The sequence below is a fragment of the Rhinolophus ferrumequinum genome, chromosome 9 (assembly GCF_004115265.2).
Source record: "Rhinolophus ferrumequinum isolate MPI-CBG mRhiFer1 chromosome 9, mRhiFer1_v1.p, whole genome shotgun sequence".
NCBI classification, from domain to species: Eukaryota; Metazoa; Chordata; class Mammalia; order Chiroptera; family Rhinolophidae; genus Rhinolophus; species Rhinolophus ferrumequinum.
In genome coordinates, this window is record NC_046292.1 from 34,598,504 (window position 1) to 34,617,299 (window position 18,796).

At 43.5% G+C, this 18,796-nt stretch overlaps 1 protein-coding gene across 2 annotated transcripts in view; it reads right to left on the minus strand.

Moving 5' to 3' along the window:
• Positions 1 to 18,796, minus strand: part of AGBL4 (AGBL carboxypeptidase 4) — a 1,100,555-nt gene that overhangs the window by 40,231 nt on the left and 1,041,528 nt on the right. For both annotated transcript variants that reach the window (XM_033114112.1, XM_033114111.1), the window contains exons 10-11: positions 11,592 to 11,744; positions 8,109 to 8,271 (exon numbers count right to left, since the gene is read on the minus strand). In XM_033114112.1, coding sequence (XP_032970003.1) covers positions 8,109 to 8,271; positions 11,592 to 11,744 — 316 coding nt within the window. The remainder of the gene's footprint in view (positions 1 to 8,108; positions 8,272 to 11,591; positions 11,745 to 18,796) is intronic.

Below are 18,796 nucleotides of genomic sequence, written 5' to 3' on the forward strand. Positions count from 1 at the left end.
GAAATAAATTTGGAGGTCATGTCATGTTATCTTCTAATCTAAAGAGAGGAAAATTTGACCCAGTATGGGGAAGGGAACTTCCCAAACCTGCAGGACACGTTAGAGGCAAAGCCAGTCCTCCCGTGTGGGGATCCCGACCTGTCTCATTAAGCACACCTCAATGTTATTATTTTTACCATCACTACGACTACCATCAGTCATTCATTCATCAGCCAGTCATTCATAAGCATTCATAGTTAAAGTTCCAATTCTTGTCCATGTCTACACGGAGGAGGTAAAATACCCAAAGGCTTTCAGTCCAGTTTACTCTTCTGTTCCCAAAGCCCTCTGATTGAAACATTTTTTGCTTATGAAGTTTAACACAGGCTTGACCTTGGGCATGAAAAACAGAAACTGGGAAGTCCCGAGGTATCTTTCCATGGCAGTCAACAGGTCAGACTGCCTAAAAAGTGAAGCCTTCTTCCCAAGAAAGAAAATGCAGGCAGTGCCCCCCCCCCCCCACAACCCCAAATGCCCCAATACACATGCGTGTTCTGATAATTACTTCCTTTGAGCAACGCCGATCCCGTCACTCACTGTCCTATTAGCGAGGCAGCTAGCAATGCTGGTAAGACCTGCTTTCCTTCCTTCCTTCCTTCCTTCCTTTCCTTCCTTCCTTTCTTCCTTCCTTCCTTCCTTCCTTCCTTCCTTCCTTCCTTCCTTCCTTCCTTCCTTCCTTCCTTCCTTCCTTCTTTTCCTTCCTTCCTTGCTTCCTTCCTTCCCTTCCTTCCTTCCTTCCTTCCTTCCTTCCTTCCTTCCTTCCTTCCTTCCTTTTCACCTTCCTCTCTTGTTCTCTTGCTTTCTCTTTCTCTCTTATTCACTGGCATTCGCTGAGTCTACCTGGTATCAGGCTTTAGCCAGAGAGGTGGAGTGACTTAACCAAGGTCACGCAGCTTTATGAGCTGCGTGGGGTAAAAGACCGCATTGGAACAGGGATCCTGACCCCAGTGCAGCATTCTTTTCACCAACTCATCAAGGGGAAGCCAACCCTGACTGTGCACACCAAGGAAGTCATTTCCTTCGTGACATTACAGTACCTGGTAGAAAAATCTATTATGAGCCTGACCAAAGTCTAGACCTCTCTCCAGGATGTCAGGCCCATAGAGCCATCTGTCTGCCAAACTTCTGCACTTGCACATCGCATGAGCCCCCTACACTCCACACGTCCTAAACAGAGCTCCAAATACCCCCCTCCCCAACCCTTTTCTCCAGGACTCTGCACTGAAGTGATCGGCTCCACCATCCATCATGTTGTCCAAGTCGAGAAACCGGGCATCTTCCTTGACTTCTTCTTTTATACCCACGCCCACGTGATCACCAATAATACTCAATCCTACCTGTTAGATACTGGAATGTGTTATTAAAATGGAACTCTCTTAGGCTTGGTTTTAGCTGAAATCCCAAGTCTATAGTTGCCACATTTTAAAGTGAGGTATGAAACCACCATGCAGGACTTGGAAAAGGAAATCAGACAACCTGTTCTGCAACTGCTAGCTCACCTTCAGACAAGAAGGCCACTGGAGGGGTGTATTTGGAGGGGTGTAGTGCCCCAACAGAGGTGAACCACCAGGTCACCAGGGGCTGAGGAAGGAAGCATAAACAACCAGTCTGAGCAAGGCACCTACTCCCCTCACGACCTCCGGCAGGGGGGCCGGTGTGTCTGAAGAAGCTTACAAGGGATTGTCCGGGCTGTTTCATCAGAGTACCAGTCACCTAAGACTTCTCCTGCCTCTTTCCTCCTCTCCCTCATCCTGTTCAGCCTTGCAGGGGTAAGAATCTAGGGTTAGCAAGATGGGGGCAAAAGCTGGAAGTCAAGACCTGAAACAGAACTCATCTCGAGCAGCCAGTTTGAGACAGGCCGGAGCTAGAAGATGGGGAGGTTTTTACTTTGAAGAGTTTCAATGGCTTTGATTGAACGAGACGTACTCGTTGCTAAACTGAGACTGTTTTATGCCCAGAATTAATTAGGAAACTTTTAATTTCCTGAGAGTGATTAGAAAGTCATGGAGCCTGCCAGAGCTTTTGTATCTCTAGATCTAGATATATAATCTATATCCATCTATTGGTAGGGTCCATGGGAAACCAAAAAAAAAAAAAAAAAAAGATAATTGTACCCAGTAAGTATTGCTTGCTCAATCTACCTGTTATACAGTTCACAGTTGTTTGTCCTTCTCTTCATGGTCTGGCTCTGTCTGTAGTTATTTACCACTCGCTGCTGCTTCTGGCACATCCCCCACTACCCTCCAGCACACATGGAGGGAACACACATCCTCTCTGTCATTGGGCTGTCTCCTGTACGTCCATCAGGAAGGCTGCTCCATCCCTTCTGTCTGCATCCCATTCATCTTGGAAATCTGAGCCCTCTTTTCTCTTCCTCCAGGAAGTCTTCCTTCCCTCTCCCTCCCCACCACCCCTTCCGGCTCAGGGGACTCCCATGTGCTTCCCAAACCAGCAGAATTTCCCGCTGCCAGAGCATTTATCCCTCTGAGCTGCTGCCATCTCCACCTTTCCCCTTCCTCTCAAAACTGTCTCCTTCTTGAAGGCAGGGACCATGCCTTATTCATCTGTCTATTTCTATGCCTAGTGAGTTTTGTTGGAGAGATGAGTAAATAAATGATATCTTTAACTTCTGATGTGTGTTTCAGAGGACCCAGTGCACGGCATATTGTAGGCTCTGAATTCTAAATCTCTGCATCTTCTCTGAGCCACACCTGTCATTCCCTTCTCCTAGAGCCAGCATTTTCTGATTTTAAGGTGTCCACAGCTGTAAGCCTGCGTGGAAACTAGTCTGCTCAGGACCCAAGGTCTCTGTTCCCAGTGTTTTTCTCATCTATTATGTCTAAGAGCTATTTCCTTTTGGCTTGTAACCAGACCATAAACAAAGGCCACCAAATCTGGGTTGTTTTATGATTCCAGGTATCTATCTATCTATCTATCTATCTATCTATCTATCTATCTATCTATCATTTATCTATCTATCTTTTGAACAGAGCATATTTATTACTTGGCAGGCCAGTGAAATGTAAATAGCGTTTGCTAAAGAATGGTCTAAAATCCTCGGGAATTTATCACTCCATAACAACAAAAACAACAACCAACAAGAAGGGAGGGCTAGGGAATGAATACTTAATGAGTGTGCCCAGTGACTTATCTGCATCCTCCTATGTAACCCTGTGAAGTAAAATAATTGTTACCCTCACTTTACAGATGAAGAAACTGAAGTTCAGAGTGGTTAAATAACGGGGTTAGGGTCCTCATCTAGAATGACGTAAAGCTGAACTCACAGCCAGGACTCTGACACCAGAACTGCATCCCCGCTACTGTAGGGACAGAGACCACCAGCCGGGCAGAAGCCTCAGGGGATAGTCTCCTTCTAAATTCTGTTTAAGGTCATGAGTTTTTCTCCCAGAAGATGAACTCCACATCTTTACTGAGTTTTGCGTATATTTTAGGTGATTCATGAGGTCTTCTCGAAGCCCATCCATGGACCCCTCAGTTAAGAACCCCTAGACTAAAAGAAAGCGGCTGTCAGCTTGGTCTGATCGGCTTTCTAGGATGCGTTAGTACCGATTTTCCCGATTAGATGGGAAATTCTTATGCTCATGGAATCACACTCCATCTGAAGACTCGCGAAGGAAAGAACGGTGGGTTCTTGATACCATCCATTCGTCTCAGAATGGAATTACATAATTTTAGGTTTTAGAATCAGAAAAATCTTAGGATGTCTGAGCTGGAATGGGCCAGAAGTCAAGTCCACACAACATTTCATTCCACAATAAGTCTGACAGGTAGGAAATATCAGACACTGAGACTGGGAGAAGGGACATGGCTTGCTCGAGGCCACCTAGCAGTTGTGGTGGGTTCAGGATTCAAACCCCAGCTGCTGGCTTCAAAGACAGATCTTCCAGTTAAAGACTCAATCAATAGAAGGAAAGCCACGCAGGCTGCATGGGAACAGAAGCAGCATTTGTTGAATAGCTATCATTTCACTCTCCCAATAACCCTGCAAAGTATTTTTATTTTTGCTTTACAAATGGGGAAACAGGCTCAGAGTGGTGAGATCGCCAGTTCAAGGTCACACACCAGTGACTGTGCCCATTGCTATATTTTCCTGGTGTCATGGAGAAGGGAAGCCAGGGAGCAAGACTCTGGTAATATTTAGCTGGTACTTTTCCAAGGAGAAAACTTAAATTGACAGACACATCTGTTCGGGGGGGTGGGGAGGTGAATACTATGGTGGGCCCGGACAATGTCCTGCAGGATTCCCTGCCTCCCAAGGCCGTCCCTGATCTTACAGGCGTCCAGCACACTCTGGATAACTAACTTGGCCTCCATGCATCCTGATGCTGAGAGTGGGTTATTCTGGATGACAGGCAGGCATGAAAAAACCAACTGTGGGAACTGTACCCCCACACTGTGTGAACCAGTCGGTATTCTGAGGTCAGGGCCCGTCATTTCGGTGACTCCACCCAGGCCCTTTGTCCCGTGACCCCTAAGCACAGCCACTGGCCTCTTGCTCTAGAGCCCTAAGTACCTTCTTTAACATAAATGTGCGTCCTCATTAACAGTCACACAAATCTTTTCAACGTTTTAACCAACAGTCAATTAACTTTTGAAACTTAACAGTGCACACACGTATACATATTACATTTAACTTCATCGCAACTCAGTGAGGTTAAGTGTTAGTACGTCCTGTTACAGATGAGAACAGTGAGGCTCACTGAGGTTATGTGACCTGCCCAAGGTGACACAGCTAGAAAGTGGCGCAGCCAGGATTCAAACCCAGGTTTGTCTGAATTCAAAGTCTGTTCCCTTTCATAACTTCTTACTTTTTCATGAGTATCTCTGTTTAATTCCCAAAGCAGGGGTTGGCAACGCGGAAGGCCCTTGGTCCCTTCCTGAAGGTGGTGACGCTCATCCTAGCCCGGTTACAGGACGTGCTGAAGGGCGCTCTCTGGGACGATGCTGGTGCTGTCATCAGAACCCAGCTCCCCCGACTCCTCGTCTAGAGGACACTTCCTGTCAGACTGGATTGCCAGTCCCATTAGACCATGTAATTTCTTTTTCTGATTGGGACACGGAGCCAGCAGCCAACAAAGATCACAATCTGTCTGCCTGAAGTCTCCCTCTGTTATGAGATGAAGGTTTTAAAAAGTGCATTTCAAACAGCAACCAGGTTAAATCACACTCGTGGGTGTGGAAGTAGCCTGAGTTTGCCTGGTGCTTCTTCTCGCCCGCTGGATGACAGAACAAGGCAGGGTAGCTCCCCCAGAATCCTGGCTGCTCACCCTTGACTCCTCCCCATCACTCGCTCCCATTCCCCACGGACAACCCCAGCCGATCACTCACCAAGGCCTCTCAGTTCCACGGTCTAAGTACTCCGCAGCACCCCCAGAGTCGAGGCCGGGACAATCTCCCACCCGGATTGTCTAACAGCCTCCTAACGCATGTCGCTGACTACAGTCTTGGTTCCTCCAACCTATCCTCCCCACGATAGCCAGAATCACTTTCCACCATGACGTAAAACCCTTCTATTGCTCTCTATTGCCTTCATGTTCAAGTTCAAATTCCTCACAGCCTGCCATTTCAGCATCTTCTCTTGCATCTGAGTCCTTCAGCCATACTGGGCCATATACAGCTTCTGCAGGACACCTGCCTTCCTCCCCTCTCTGTCTGCAGTATCCTCCCTCCAACAACCCACCATGGACCCAATCTGGCTAATTTCTACTCAGTCTTAAAAACTCAGCTTGGGGATCACTTCACAGGGTAAGACTTCCCTGATCTCCCAGTACTGTGTTGAATTTCCTTCCTACAGCCATGTCAAGACATTTTTGTCTTTAATATGTTCACTGCTACATTCCCTGTGCCTAGAAGTTTACCTGGCTTATGGTAGACACTCAACGTATACTTATTAAATGAAAGTTTTCCATGGCCTTCTGGAATTCTTCCACCACAAGACTTACCATGTATATTATAATTGCCTCTTTCCTTTTCTGTCTCCCCAAGTAGACTGAAAGCTCTGCAAGTCAGAAAACATGCTTCCTTGTTCAGTATGTTGGCCCGGGTGCTTAGTATGGTTCCTGCATATACAAATGGTGTGTTTACTTGTGATAAAAGAGGGTTGGCCATTGAGGGGAGAAAACCATGGGCCTTGGCCAGGATGGCATCCTGCTAAGTAACACACTTACTTCCAACACGAAAGCCCATCAGAGGTGCTGAGAAAGGGGAGGAGGACTCATCAAATTTGACATCAGAAACCAACTGCAAACTAAGTGTAGGCGTCCTCTGGACAAACCCATACCTCATTGTGAATAGGGGTTGCAGAATCTCCTTTGGTGCACATGCTCAAACTCTTCTTCCAAGCCCTCTGCCTTCTTTGCCATAATATCATGGGAGAACAAAGTGGGTGCAGTGTGGAATGCGATCTGTGCATGTATTACAGGAGTTAGGCGATCCTAGAGACGTCATGGGCTACACATCATTAGTGTGTGTGTGTGTGTGTGTGTGTGTGTGTGTGGAGTCGGCAGCACGGTACATAATAGATACTCAGCTGTTTGGAAACCAAGGGTCCTCTCCTACGGGCAGAGCCTACTCCCTTGGCCTGGCTCAGCCAGGCAGCTATTAAAGCAGACTTGAAGATGACTTCCTCAGCCTTGGTGACTGTAATAAGGGGACCCTTGGCTCTTCTCATGATCACTTCAGTGTTCTGCTGGATTTGGAACACTGCTCTAACACATGGCCTACCTACAGCTCACCCCTCACTTTGGGGCTGTCACCCTTTCTCCTGTGTTCCTAGCTAGGTCATTGGACCCCCCAGAGCCACTAGGCTGCCACTGACTGTGTGGACTAGTCCTAAGTCATGCCACAACCAGAAAGGATGTTTTCGTGCACAGAGTATGGTAGGAACTCCACAAACACTCACCAAAGTTCGAGTAAAGGCTAAAAAGAACACTTCCACTTCTGGAAAAGAGAATTTGCATACAGTTTGTTTCAACCTTCTCCTTTTTCCTCCTTCAACTATAATTCTTTCTCTAAGAAAGCTAAGTGATACAAAAGAAGAAATAGGTCAATCCAAAAACAAAAAGATAAAGGAAAACAGAAAGTGTCACAATCTGTCACAACATTTAGGCTGTAACCTTGAAATTGAAATCAACTCTAGGAAACTAGAAGTACTCAATAACCCCTAAAAATCAGGCAAGCTAGAAAGTAACCTCTGATTTCATCAGGACACACTTGGGGGTTTAGGGAGACATTGTATGAGGAAGCAAAGAGAAAAAGCGATTTGGCAGAAGGAATGCAAATGCAGAGAGAAGTGTGTGGAGGATGAGAGGGAAGATGGAGGGGAGGCAAAGGGGAGAGGAAAGGAGGATAGGAAAAAGTGGGAAGACAGAGCAAGGGGAGGGAGAGGAACAGAAGAAAGGGAGATGGGAAGAGGAGGGAAGACAGGGAAGGTGGAGGAGGGGACACAAGAAGTAGGGAGAGAAACTCAAGACAGGAGTGAAGGGAGAGATAGAAGGAGAGGGACAAGGGGAGAAAAACAAGTAAAAGGAAAAATAGTGAGCAGAGAGAAGAGAACATGAGAAAGCAAGACCACAAAATGATGGAAGGTGAAAAGAGAAAGAGTTTTACATGTTCAGGTTAGGAGGAGGAGTCAAGACCACCAAGGTCTTCCTCAGCGGCCCTAGGGATGGTCATCCAGCCTGTGTACTTACACACCTTAGATGCCAGCAGACTCACTTCCTCCCGAGGGAGCAGAGTGGAGAGGAGAGAGAGAGAGAGAGATGGGAGCAGCATAAGGTAAGAGGCGGCCTAGGTCCAGGTGCCTGAGGAAGACTTGAAGCATAGCAGAGGCAGTTGGGAGAGGGGTGTCGGTTAGAGGGCAAGTGGGAAACAGACAATCCAAAGATGCCACCAGCAGAGCCAGCCACCTCCATCCTCATCCCAGAGTCTCAGCCCTCACCTGCATTGGAGACCAAATGCCTGGCCTGCCTAGTGAATCCTACCAGACCTGGATCCTCTCAGTGCGATGTGGGCTGGCCCAGGGCTTGGTGGGGACCTCCCAAGGATACAGGCTTCCTCGGTGTAGGGCACAGCAGCTGTGGTGCCCCCAATGATGTAGCTGTAGAAGGAGACCTCTAGGGTATAGCAATAGGAAGTGTGGTCCAGGAGCCCACCGAGGAAACGACGGCCAGTGCCTGCTTTCACGGCATCCCGGTTGAAGGATGTGCTGGACTGCGAAAGACAAGTCGGGAGGAGAGAATCAGGGCTGGGTGCCTGCTGGCTATCAGATTTAGAGCACATCTTACAAGATCTCTGGGCCTCAACTTCTTCATCTGAAAAGTGGGATGTTAGTCCCACATCACAGGATTATTTTGAGGATTGATTAAATAAACGTAATTAAATAAAAGCATCTAGCAGAGTTCTTGGACACAGTAACTGACATTTAATAAATATTTGTGAAAATTTGAATGGGGACAGATGGAGCAAGAAAGTAGACAGAGAGCAAGCAATTATGTTATGATGATAATCGGAACTAAATTTGGGCAGTGCTTTCACTTAATCATATTGTTTTCCCTGCAGAATCTCGTTTAGGCTTCAAAATAACCTCTTGGGATTGTAAATTGGCTTAGCCACTAAGGAAAATAATATGGAGGTTCCTCAAAAAATAAGACTAGAGCTACCATACAACCCAGAAATCCCTCTTCTTGGTATCCACCCAGAAAATTTGAAAATACTTATTCATAAAGATATATGTACCCCTATATTCATTGCAGCATTATTCATGGTGACCAAGACATGGAAACAACCCCAGTATCCTTCAATCAGTGATTGGATAAAGAAGATGTGGTACATACTGAGCCATAAAAAAGATGAAATATTGCCATATGTGACAACATGGATGGATCTTGAGAGTATTATGCTACTAGGTGAAATAAGTCAGATAGAAAAGGACAAGAACTATATGATTTTATTCATACGTGGGATATAAAACAAAACGCAAAAAATGAAAAAGAAAACAAACTCATAGATACAGACAACAGAAGGGTGGTTACCAGAGGGGAAGAGGGTGATGAGGACAAAAAGGGTAAAGGGGGTCAAATATATGGTGATGAAAGGTGAGTGGACTTCGGGTGGGGAACACACAATAGAGTCTACAAATGCTACATTATAAAGTTGTACACCTGAAATTTGTATAATGTTATTAAGCAAGTTACCCCAATAAATTTAATAGGAAACATAACTTCAAAATAATCTCTTGGTGTAGGTGTTATAATTCTGCCTCTCTACGGTGAGGAAATTGAGGCTTATGGAGATGGAGCAAGGAAGTGACACAGTATAGATTTGAACCCAGGACTAAGTGACTCCAGAAACTAGACACTTCTTCACAATGCACGCCCCCTCCATTAGGGAGAGCTGATCTCAAGTCCAGCATCACCAGAGTAGGGATCATGGATGCTTCTTCACTAGGATGTCGACCGCACCCATCACAGCAGATAGAGAGAGGAAGGAGCAAGCAAGTCAGTGTGTCAAGTCCTCTGTTCAAAATATGAGATGTGAGACAACTTGCTTGATTCGTCTGTCTCAGTTTCCTCATCTATAGCGTGGAGGTGATAATAACATCTCCTTCACAGAGTTGTAAGGGTCAGTTCACTTGAGTTTAAAAGGGTGTCTAGGCTAACACATGGAGATCTAAATAAATGAAAAGACCTTGGTTTTTCTAAGAGAATGTGTGGATTCAGCAGGATAAAAGGGAAGAAGGAAAAGACGGAGAGAAAGAAGGAGAAGAAAACAGCAAAACAAGACAGACGTGGAATAAAACAGAGAAGTGAGTGTGTGTGTGTGTGTGTGTGTTAAGGTAAAGGAAAGGATCAGAAAATCATAGAATGTCAGATATGAAAGGAATGTTGAAGTCCATGTAGTGAAGTCCAGCTCTCATTTTACAGTTTGACACTGAGAATCAGAGAAGGGGGAAGACAGAGATTGGAGTGAGGTCGATGACCTTGACCCCGGCCCTAACCTCTTAAGAGGGCTGCGATGCAGGAACATCATCAGGCAAGGCCAGAAATAAGCTCCGAGCTCATACGCCTTTTGTCAGCCCTGGAAACCTCACCCCTATTAGGATCTCCGAGGCCTGTGGCTCAGCCTCCTAGGGAACCTGGATTCACGAGACCACAGGCTGCTCTGAAATTGGAGTGGTTCCAAAAAGACATCCTGAAGACATTCCTACAGAAACAAGCTGGCCGTTTTTATCCTAGAGCTACAAATGGGGAGCCACCTGCTCCTATTCTACCACGAAATGCTGGGGGACTTTGCTGAAGATATTCAGCTTCTCTGGGCCATGCGTGTTGCTTGGGTGTAAAGAGGAGACTGGGCTACATAATCTCCCAGTTCCTTTCCTGGTCTGGCATTTAAAGCTTCTGGGACCTTTGAATGTGCATCTTAAAACTCACGGAGAAATTTATCATCTCTAGTGATGTCCAGGTCTGAAGCAACGGGCAGGCAAGTTTTCAGCTCATCGAGTTAAAAAATTGCTACCACGTTTCCCTGAAAATAAGACCGACTCCCAAAATAAGTCCCAGTTCAGACCGTCAGGCAGACGGACGCATTTAGTACGTTATGACAATGTTCCAGAAGAAGATGACATAACTATATTTGAATAAAAGTAGATTGTTGTACATGAAAAAATAAGACATCTCCTGAAAATACGCCCTGAATTTTTCTTTTGGAGCAAAAATTAATACAAATACGGGAAACATGGTAGGACCTTTGTGAACCTCTCCCCCTCTGGCCACATGGAAATAACAGGCCTCGGAGGTTTAGGAAAATGTGCAAAAACTCTCGCTGCTATCCCCACACCACGTGCTGATCCCCCTCCTTATCTTTTCTCCCTGCCCTTTCCAATATTGCTTTTTTTCTGCAAATTATTCTAACTGCCAGCCTCTCCAGTCCTCCTTGGCATGGGAGGTGGGTAGTCACAGCAACAGTTTCAGGAGGCTGCTGAGGTCTTCACTGCCTGCAAAGTACTTCGATATCTATTACTGAATTTGTCCTCCTAGGAAGCTATGACGCAGGCAGGGCAGGAAATTATTACCCACAAATTACTGACAAAGAAATTGAGGTCCAGAAAGGGTCATGGAGGAAGAGGATGGGGGGCGTATGACCCTCTTTAGCAGACTCCTACTAAAGGAACTGAGGCAGATGAAAAGAGGCCTGGGGCAGTATCCGTCCGACATGGGACAGGTGCGCAGTTGCTCAGTGAGTTTCTTCTCTTGTTAATGCTGGAGTCAGATCAACTAAACAAATGCCTGCTCCTCAGAAAAACCAAGCACTCGCTGCCTTTTCAAAGGGTCTCCTTCCTGACTGGTGATGAGTGGCTTGAGGGCACAGCATAGCTTTTTATCTCTCTGTCTTTATCATCCACGCAAGACCTGGTACAGAGTTGGTGTTCTGTAAATGTTAAACCAAACTGAACTGAGTGAGGAGACAGAGAGGGAGAGGGGCAGGGTGGGAAGGGGTAGCTGGGGCTGGCTGAGAGAGAGCTCTTGACTTACGTAGGAGAAGTCCTCGGCATTCTGACAGAGGAGCTTGGGAAAAATGGCTTGCCTCTGGAACCGTTCTTCATCCTCAAAGATGTTGCCATACATGAAACCATTCATCATGGTGGAGTGGGCGTGGATGTCAATATAAAACTCCAGGCTTGTTTTCTGTTGAGAGAAAGGATAACAAATGAGAAGTCTGGGGTTCCAAAGCTTACCTTAAAGGGACCAGACACAGCTCTCCCCCCGCCTCCACACACAGACACTTCTTTTTGAGTTGGTCCCGTGTGTCAGCTGATTTAGCAGCCATTTGCAATGTGATTGGAGGTGGTAAGACCTGTGAGGACCAATTTCTCCTCACTTTTAATATCATATCCCTCAGGTCTGAGAGTACTATCATTAGTGTCCCTCCTTAGCGTTCTTCTGAAGAAGTGAGGCTTTTGTTGGGTGAAGTCATGGTGGTACTTACTCAGAATCGTTAATACAGTCATGACTAAAGGTATTAGAATGTGTTTCTTTGATGAATGAGAAATACCTTCAGGCAACACATTTGTATTTACGTTGGACCTGCTTATGGTTTTGTCCAACTGGGCCATTTCTAGTTGAAGGGGTCTGGGTAAATCATGGCCCCACTTTAAGCTTCACCTTTCTTATTTGAAAAGTGGTTATTGTAATTCCAACCTCAGCGAGTTCCAGTGGGAATCAAATACTGTAATAATAACTCCTATCGTTTACTGCATATTTAATGCATGCCACGCGCCATTCTGGGAGCTTTACCTATGATAGCCTAGTTAATTCTTTTATTTAACCTCATTTCATGATGCCACACCCACTGCCCAATAATATATAAGTAGTGCATGGAAAAAAAACCCCACCTTGTAATCTGTCGAGGTGATTGTGACTAGTCTTTCTCTGCTGTTTGCGTACACATATTTAAGGTACTCCACAGCTTGATATGGTATTACTTGTAAATATTCCCCGTATGGGCTCCCTGCAGGTAGGGGGACTGTCTGTAAAGAACCCAGTGCCTGTGCATGAAGGATGCTTAGTTATCGTGTGCAGAATGACTGAACAAATGACCCCAGAGAGATTACTCCAGAAATGGTAATGGACTAGCAGGAACAGGGGAATTTCTAGGTCCTGAGCTCTTCAATCTCAAATGCAACCTTCTCTTCCTACACATCAGCCCAAGTTATATCTATTAATCCTTCCTGAGAGTAAAAGAGGCCCCAAATGGGGAAGGGACTCGTCCAAGCTCACGGCATAACTGGAACTAAACCCCAAGTCTCCTGAAGCCTGGCACAGTTAACTTATCGTCATCAATGGGCAAAGCTGGAAACAGCCAAGCCAAACCTGGCCACCTGTTCATCCCTGTCTAGCATACACAGTCCTGGGAAAGAAGAAAAGTCCACGCTTAGAAGGATTCTCCCTCCTTGGGACACTTTCAAACGAAGTTAAAACCAAATGAAACCATGTTGCTTCTAGAATGCAGGCTTGATGACTGTCATTTTATTTGCCTCAGAGTTGGAGTGAAAAATTATGTCTTGCTGAGTTCCCAGTTTTCTGGGTAGCATAAGCTGTCTTCTGAGACATATAAGATGCACTGCTCTGTGTGATATTAAACTCATCATTTTCAGCTTTGGAGGTGGAATACACAATGATTCAACAGGAGCCCTATAAAAGTCATCTTGGCAATTTTATTTTCTTCAATTGTCTGTCTTTTTCTCTGAGCATTTGATGAGCTGCAGAGGAAAGGATGAGGTAGAGAGATGACTTAAGAAACGTGTAAGAAAAATCTACAATTTATACTTTGGGATGCCAGACTAGAGAGGGTCTTGAAAACAGGCTCTCTGGTCTTTCTTGGATCAGCCCTGAGTGGGGACGTCACTTGCTTAAGGCCAGACAGCGAGTTGGTAAAGGAGCGAGAATTAGAATCTGGCTCTTCTGATAACCATTCCGGAGGGGCTTCCGCTGCCCCATCATAACACCTGGCACCTAGTGTGATTCCAATAATCAGCAGGTGAATTATACTGATTCACATGGTTCAAAACTCAAAGGAGATTTTTCACTAAAAATCTCCCTTCTAGCGCCGTCCTCCAGACACCCAGTTTCAGTCCCTAGAGGCAACTCATGTTAACAGGTTCTCATGCATCCTTCCAGAGATAGTTTATACATAAACAAATAGAAATTCCTAACCCGTCCTCCCAACACACACAAATGGTGACATATTAAACGTATTATTCAGAGCTGCTTTGTTTTCACCCCTTAACATGTCTTGGAGGTAATTTTTTCTCGGTGTGTAAAGAGTTACATCATTCTTTTGAACATATATAAACTATTTAACCAGTTCCCTTTAATGGACATCTAAGTTATCCAACCTTTTGCTGTTACTAATAATGTTTTAGTATTGACTCTATATACACTATTTCACACACATAAAATTATATGTAGGATAAATTCCTAGAAGTAGAATTTTGGGGTCCACTGTGCATTTGCAATTCTGGTCAATACTGACAGATTAACTTCCTTCATAGAAGGACCAATTTACACTCCTAGCAATGTATTATTAGGTTGGTGCAAAATAATTGCGGTTTAAAAGGTAAAAATAATTGCAAAAACCGCAATTACTTTTGCACCAACCTAATATAACCTCTTTGTCAATTACCTTGACAAGATGGGTAGAATCAAAGTTTTTGATATTTGCCAATTAGATGGATGATAAATGATTTCTAAAATTAGTTTTAATCTGGATTTCTCTTAGTATAATTATGCTTTATTATATGGTTAAGTTTAAACATATTATTTCATATGTTTAAGAAATATTTGCATTTGCTTTTCTATTAATTGTCTGTTCATATCCTTTGCCTATTTTAAAAACTGGATTGTTGGGCTTTATTTCTTATTGATTTATAGAAACTAGATATTAGGGAAATTAGCTTTTATGTGCCATATAAAAATATTTTTCTTCAGTTTGTCATTTTTTTTTTTTTAGTTTGTCATTGTTTTTGACTTTACTTCTATGAATACTTCTTGCCATGCAGAAATTTTTAAATGTTAATTTTTTTACACAGAATTATGAATCTTTTCTTTTGTGGTTTCTGGGTCAAATTTTTTCATTGTTTCTTCTATTATTTTTATGGTTTCCTTTTTTATATTTAAATATTTCATTTCAAATTTCATTTACATGGATACAGGGTGTGACGTAAAAATTAAACTTTATTGTCTGACACCATTTATTAAATTGTGCATCTTTTCCACTGACTTGAAAAGCCATCTTTACCATATAAATTTTTTATATTTGGCTTAAGTTTTGAACTTTTAATCTGTTCTAATCAGTTGTCTATTTGTGTGTCAGTACCATACAGTTTTAATTATGTTTACAATGTATGTTACTATTTGGAGGGCTATTATCACCTCATTATACTTTTCCCAACTTTTTGTGTATTGCCTTGGATATTTTTCTGTATGATCTGTATAAGTAGCTTATTTAGTTTTTCTTGCTCCCCAAATCCTGTCAATTTTCTCAATATTTGTAATATAATCATATTAGATTTTCATATTAATGTAGGAAGAATTGACTCATGATTTGAGCCTTCCAATTCAAGAATATATTTTGACTTTCTATTTATTACAATTTTCTTTTGGATACAGCAGGAAGTTTTAAAAGTTTTGTTGTTGTTTTTGTTTTTTTTTCGTATAGACCCTGAACATTTTTGTTGATGCTAAGGCAGTTTATATTTTTAGTTGCTGCTATAAATATGATGCTTTCTTCTATTAAAACTTCCAACTGGTGGTTCTTTATAAATATAAAGTCTCTTGTTATCAACATACTAAATTTTTACCTAGACACTTTACTAATTTCATTATTTCTAATAATTTCTCTTTTGTTTTTCATTTTATTACTTATTCAACAAATAGTCACTGATTACCTACTATGTGTCACACAGCGTTCTAGGCACTGAGGCTATGCACGAGGCAGTGTCTGGGCACTAAGAATATAGCAATGAACATAATAGAAAGCTCCTGATCTCAAAGAGTTTGCATTCTATGGAGAAAGAAAATAAACAAATCAATTAATAAATATACAAGGTGTCAGGAGGTGTTAATGCTTGAGACAAATAAAGTACAGGAAGAGAATAGAAAGTAACAGAGTTTCTAGAAAAACAGAAACTTAAATGGAGTAGGAGAGCAAGGATATCGGGTGGAAGAGTCTTCAAGGAAGAAGGAGTAAATGTAAAAGTCACTAGACTTGGCATGTTTGAGGAACAGCAAGGAGGCAGGATGCCTGGGAAGAGGGAGTGAATAAGGGGACAGTTTTCCAGGTTTGAAATCTAATCACCTGCATAAAGTAATCTTATTTCTTTTTCAGTTTTTGTTATTCTAATTTCTTTTTCATCTCTAACTGCATAGCTAGTACCTCCAAAACAACGTTAAAGGATGAGTAGTTTCTAAGTCCCTTCCCACTCTGAGATTCTAGGACCTGGAATTAGAGTAAAGGTATAGGAAATTGACCCGAATAGGGTCTGAGTTTGAGGTCTTAGTTCTTTTTCTTCTTCATTACACATATTCAGCATTTTTCTGGGAACTCCAAAGACCACAAATACTAATTGCAACAACATTGTGATTATGTTTTGTGCCTAAACTGGCTTTACGAGCTTGTATTGACCCAGTTAGAATGGCGTATGGACGGCAGAAGCAGGGTTTCTAACTCTGGATCTAATGTTAATAGAATCTGTGGCCATGGGCAAGTAGCAACTCTTCACTGTGCCTCAATTTCCTCATCTTTTAAACGTGGTCATGGGATGAGATAAAGATTTGACTTCCTTAAACTTTTCGTGATTTTTTCTCATCCTCAGTTAAAAGAAATCCCTCATTCTTTTTCAAACAGCTTCTGGCTTGGATGTTGATATCGGGTCCTGTTACTATATACCTAATATGGCTGGTAAGCATCTCTGTCTAGCTGTGAGCTCCTCGAGGACAGCGACCCTATCTGATCCAAGTCCTATCTTCTCTTACTTGTTCTACTACAATAGCTTCTTGCCTGGTTTCCTTGCTGCTTCACAGTGAGCATTTTAAATGCAAACAAATCATGTTACTTCCCTAGTCAAAACTGTTCTACACTTCCCTATTGCTCACAGGATAGAGTCTAAGCCCCTTAATAGATTTTAAAAGGCCCTGCGTGATGTGGTCCTTGCCCGCTGTCTAGGCTCAGCTCTTGCCACCTGGCTGACATTTTACACTCCAGCTACATGGAGCTACCTGGAGTACCTCAGACCGCTATGCTCATGACTATTGTCGCCACATTTACACATAATCGGTATCTCCTCTGATGAGAACACATTTTCTCTTTACCTGACTAACTCTGATGCAACCCAAAAATTTAAGGGAGAAACTGAGTAGATGCTCACCAATACCATTTCTTTTCCCTGGATCATGGAAGATATTTCCCAGGCTCCTTTGACATTTGGTTGAGATCTAAGGAGATGTGTGGGTAGTTGTGACAACTGCCACTTCCGGGCCTTGCCATAAAACTCAGATATAATCACCCACATTCTTTCTTGTGCATAGAAGCTACATGTGCAAACAACGGTGGCATAACAAGGAAGACGCCTGTGTCCCTGAATCAACACTGGGAGGAAAACTGTCAGGGGAGTCACCTGATTGGCATTAAACCTTGATGCACCTTTACTGTATGAAGAGACTGAGATTTGGGGATTGCTTGTTATAGCAGCTAACATTACTCATCTGACTAGTACAAAATCTCAATTCAAATTACCTTGTTCTATCCCTCAGGACAAGTTAACAGCCTCCTCTGTACTCTCTCAATTCCGAGTACAAATCTCTCTCATGGCACTTGCCACGTGACATGATAATGCTTTGTTTACTTCTATCTCCCATTAGAATGTGAGCCTTTTCAGGGCACAGACCATACTTTGCTAAGTTTTTAAATGCGTAGGATCAGAGCCAGGCCTCGTATACAATAGGTTACCGTCAAGGTTTGGTGAAGAAATGAATGAAAAATGAATCAGTGCAAGAATGAATGAATTAAATGAATGGGCTGATGCATCTTCGGTTTTGTCCAGCAGTCACATTTGGTACTTTTTTGCGGCCACGTCGGAGCGAGGGTCGTGTCACTAATGCATGGCCCTTAATTACAATTTGGGATCGAGCACGGAAGTAGAAGAAAGCATCTCTGTTCTTTCCTGCTAAACTTAGGAACCTTAATTAAAACCAAGTGATAAGGGTTGTCCCCTTGCCAGCAGCCGACAGCTCATCTGCAATCAGGGGCCTGAAGAGTAAATTAAAATCAGTGCCAATAAAATTAAAACTACCTTAGGGCACATTTGCCACATAATTTAGTGTGGAGTTTGCTTCTTCCTAGACACTGGGGAGGAAATGGGTTTGTTGTTGCTGTTTTTTTTTTTTTTTCTTTCCGCATTCTGAGCTGCTTCTCTGCTTCACCTCACTGGGCACCGGCCAAAACTGAGCTGGGTGCTGTGATGTGGTGCTGAATTTCACATTTGGGCTGTACTTTATGGTTTATTACAGACTCAATCCAATGAAGGAAGGGACATGCAATCCAGGAAGGGCACAGTGGTTTATCTCAGGTTTAGCGATGAGAAAGAAACAAGCTTACGCGCGGCTAATGGCAAATTGAGGAGAGTGAGCTGCTTTGTTAATTCCAGTCTTACAGAGGAGGGACTGGAGCTCAGAGAGCTTTAAGTAACGTGCCCAGGGTTATGCAGCAGGGAGTGGCAGAGCTGGGATTTAAACCTGGGCGTCGGGGTGCAAGCGGGTACCCTGCACCCTGCTGTGTTCCCAGGAGCTCGCTGTGTCTAGCGAGGCAATCTCCCTGATCATAATCATACGTAAGGAAGTCCTGTGCAGGTTCCTTGTCTCTGAGCTGGGGGACCGCGAGGTCTGAAGACTGACCCCCTCAGGCTTAGCCTCTTAGAAGGGCATGGCGGGGAGGGGTGTTTGGTAGGAGCGAGGAGTGTTAGAGAACATCCTCGCTACCTTGATGAGATTTGCCCTAGGAAGCTGTTTCCTCATGGGCAAAGCTCCAAATCTTTTTATTTTTATTTTTAATTATTACTAAAATAGCTCCTTTTTTTAAAAAAAAGTTTAAGTAGATAGTTATGGAAGTCGGGTGCTGTCCTAAGGCAGAAAGGAAAATTTTTCAGAAAACAATTGAGTACTCCTTTCTTTAAAAACAACCA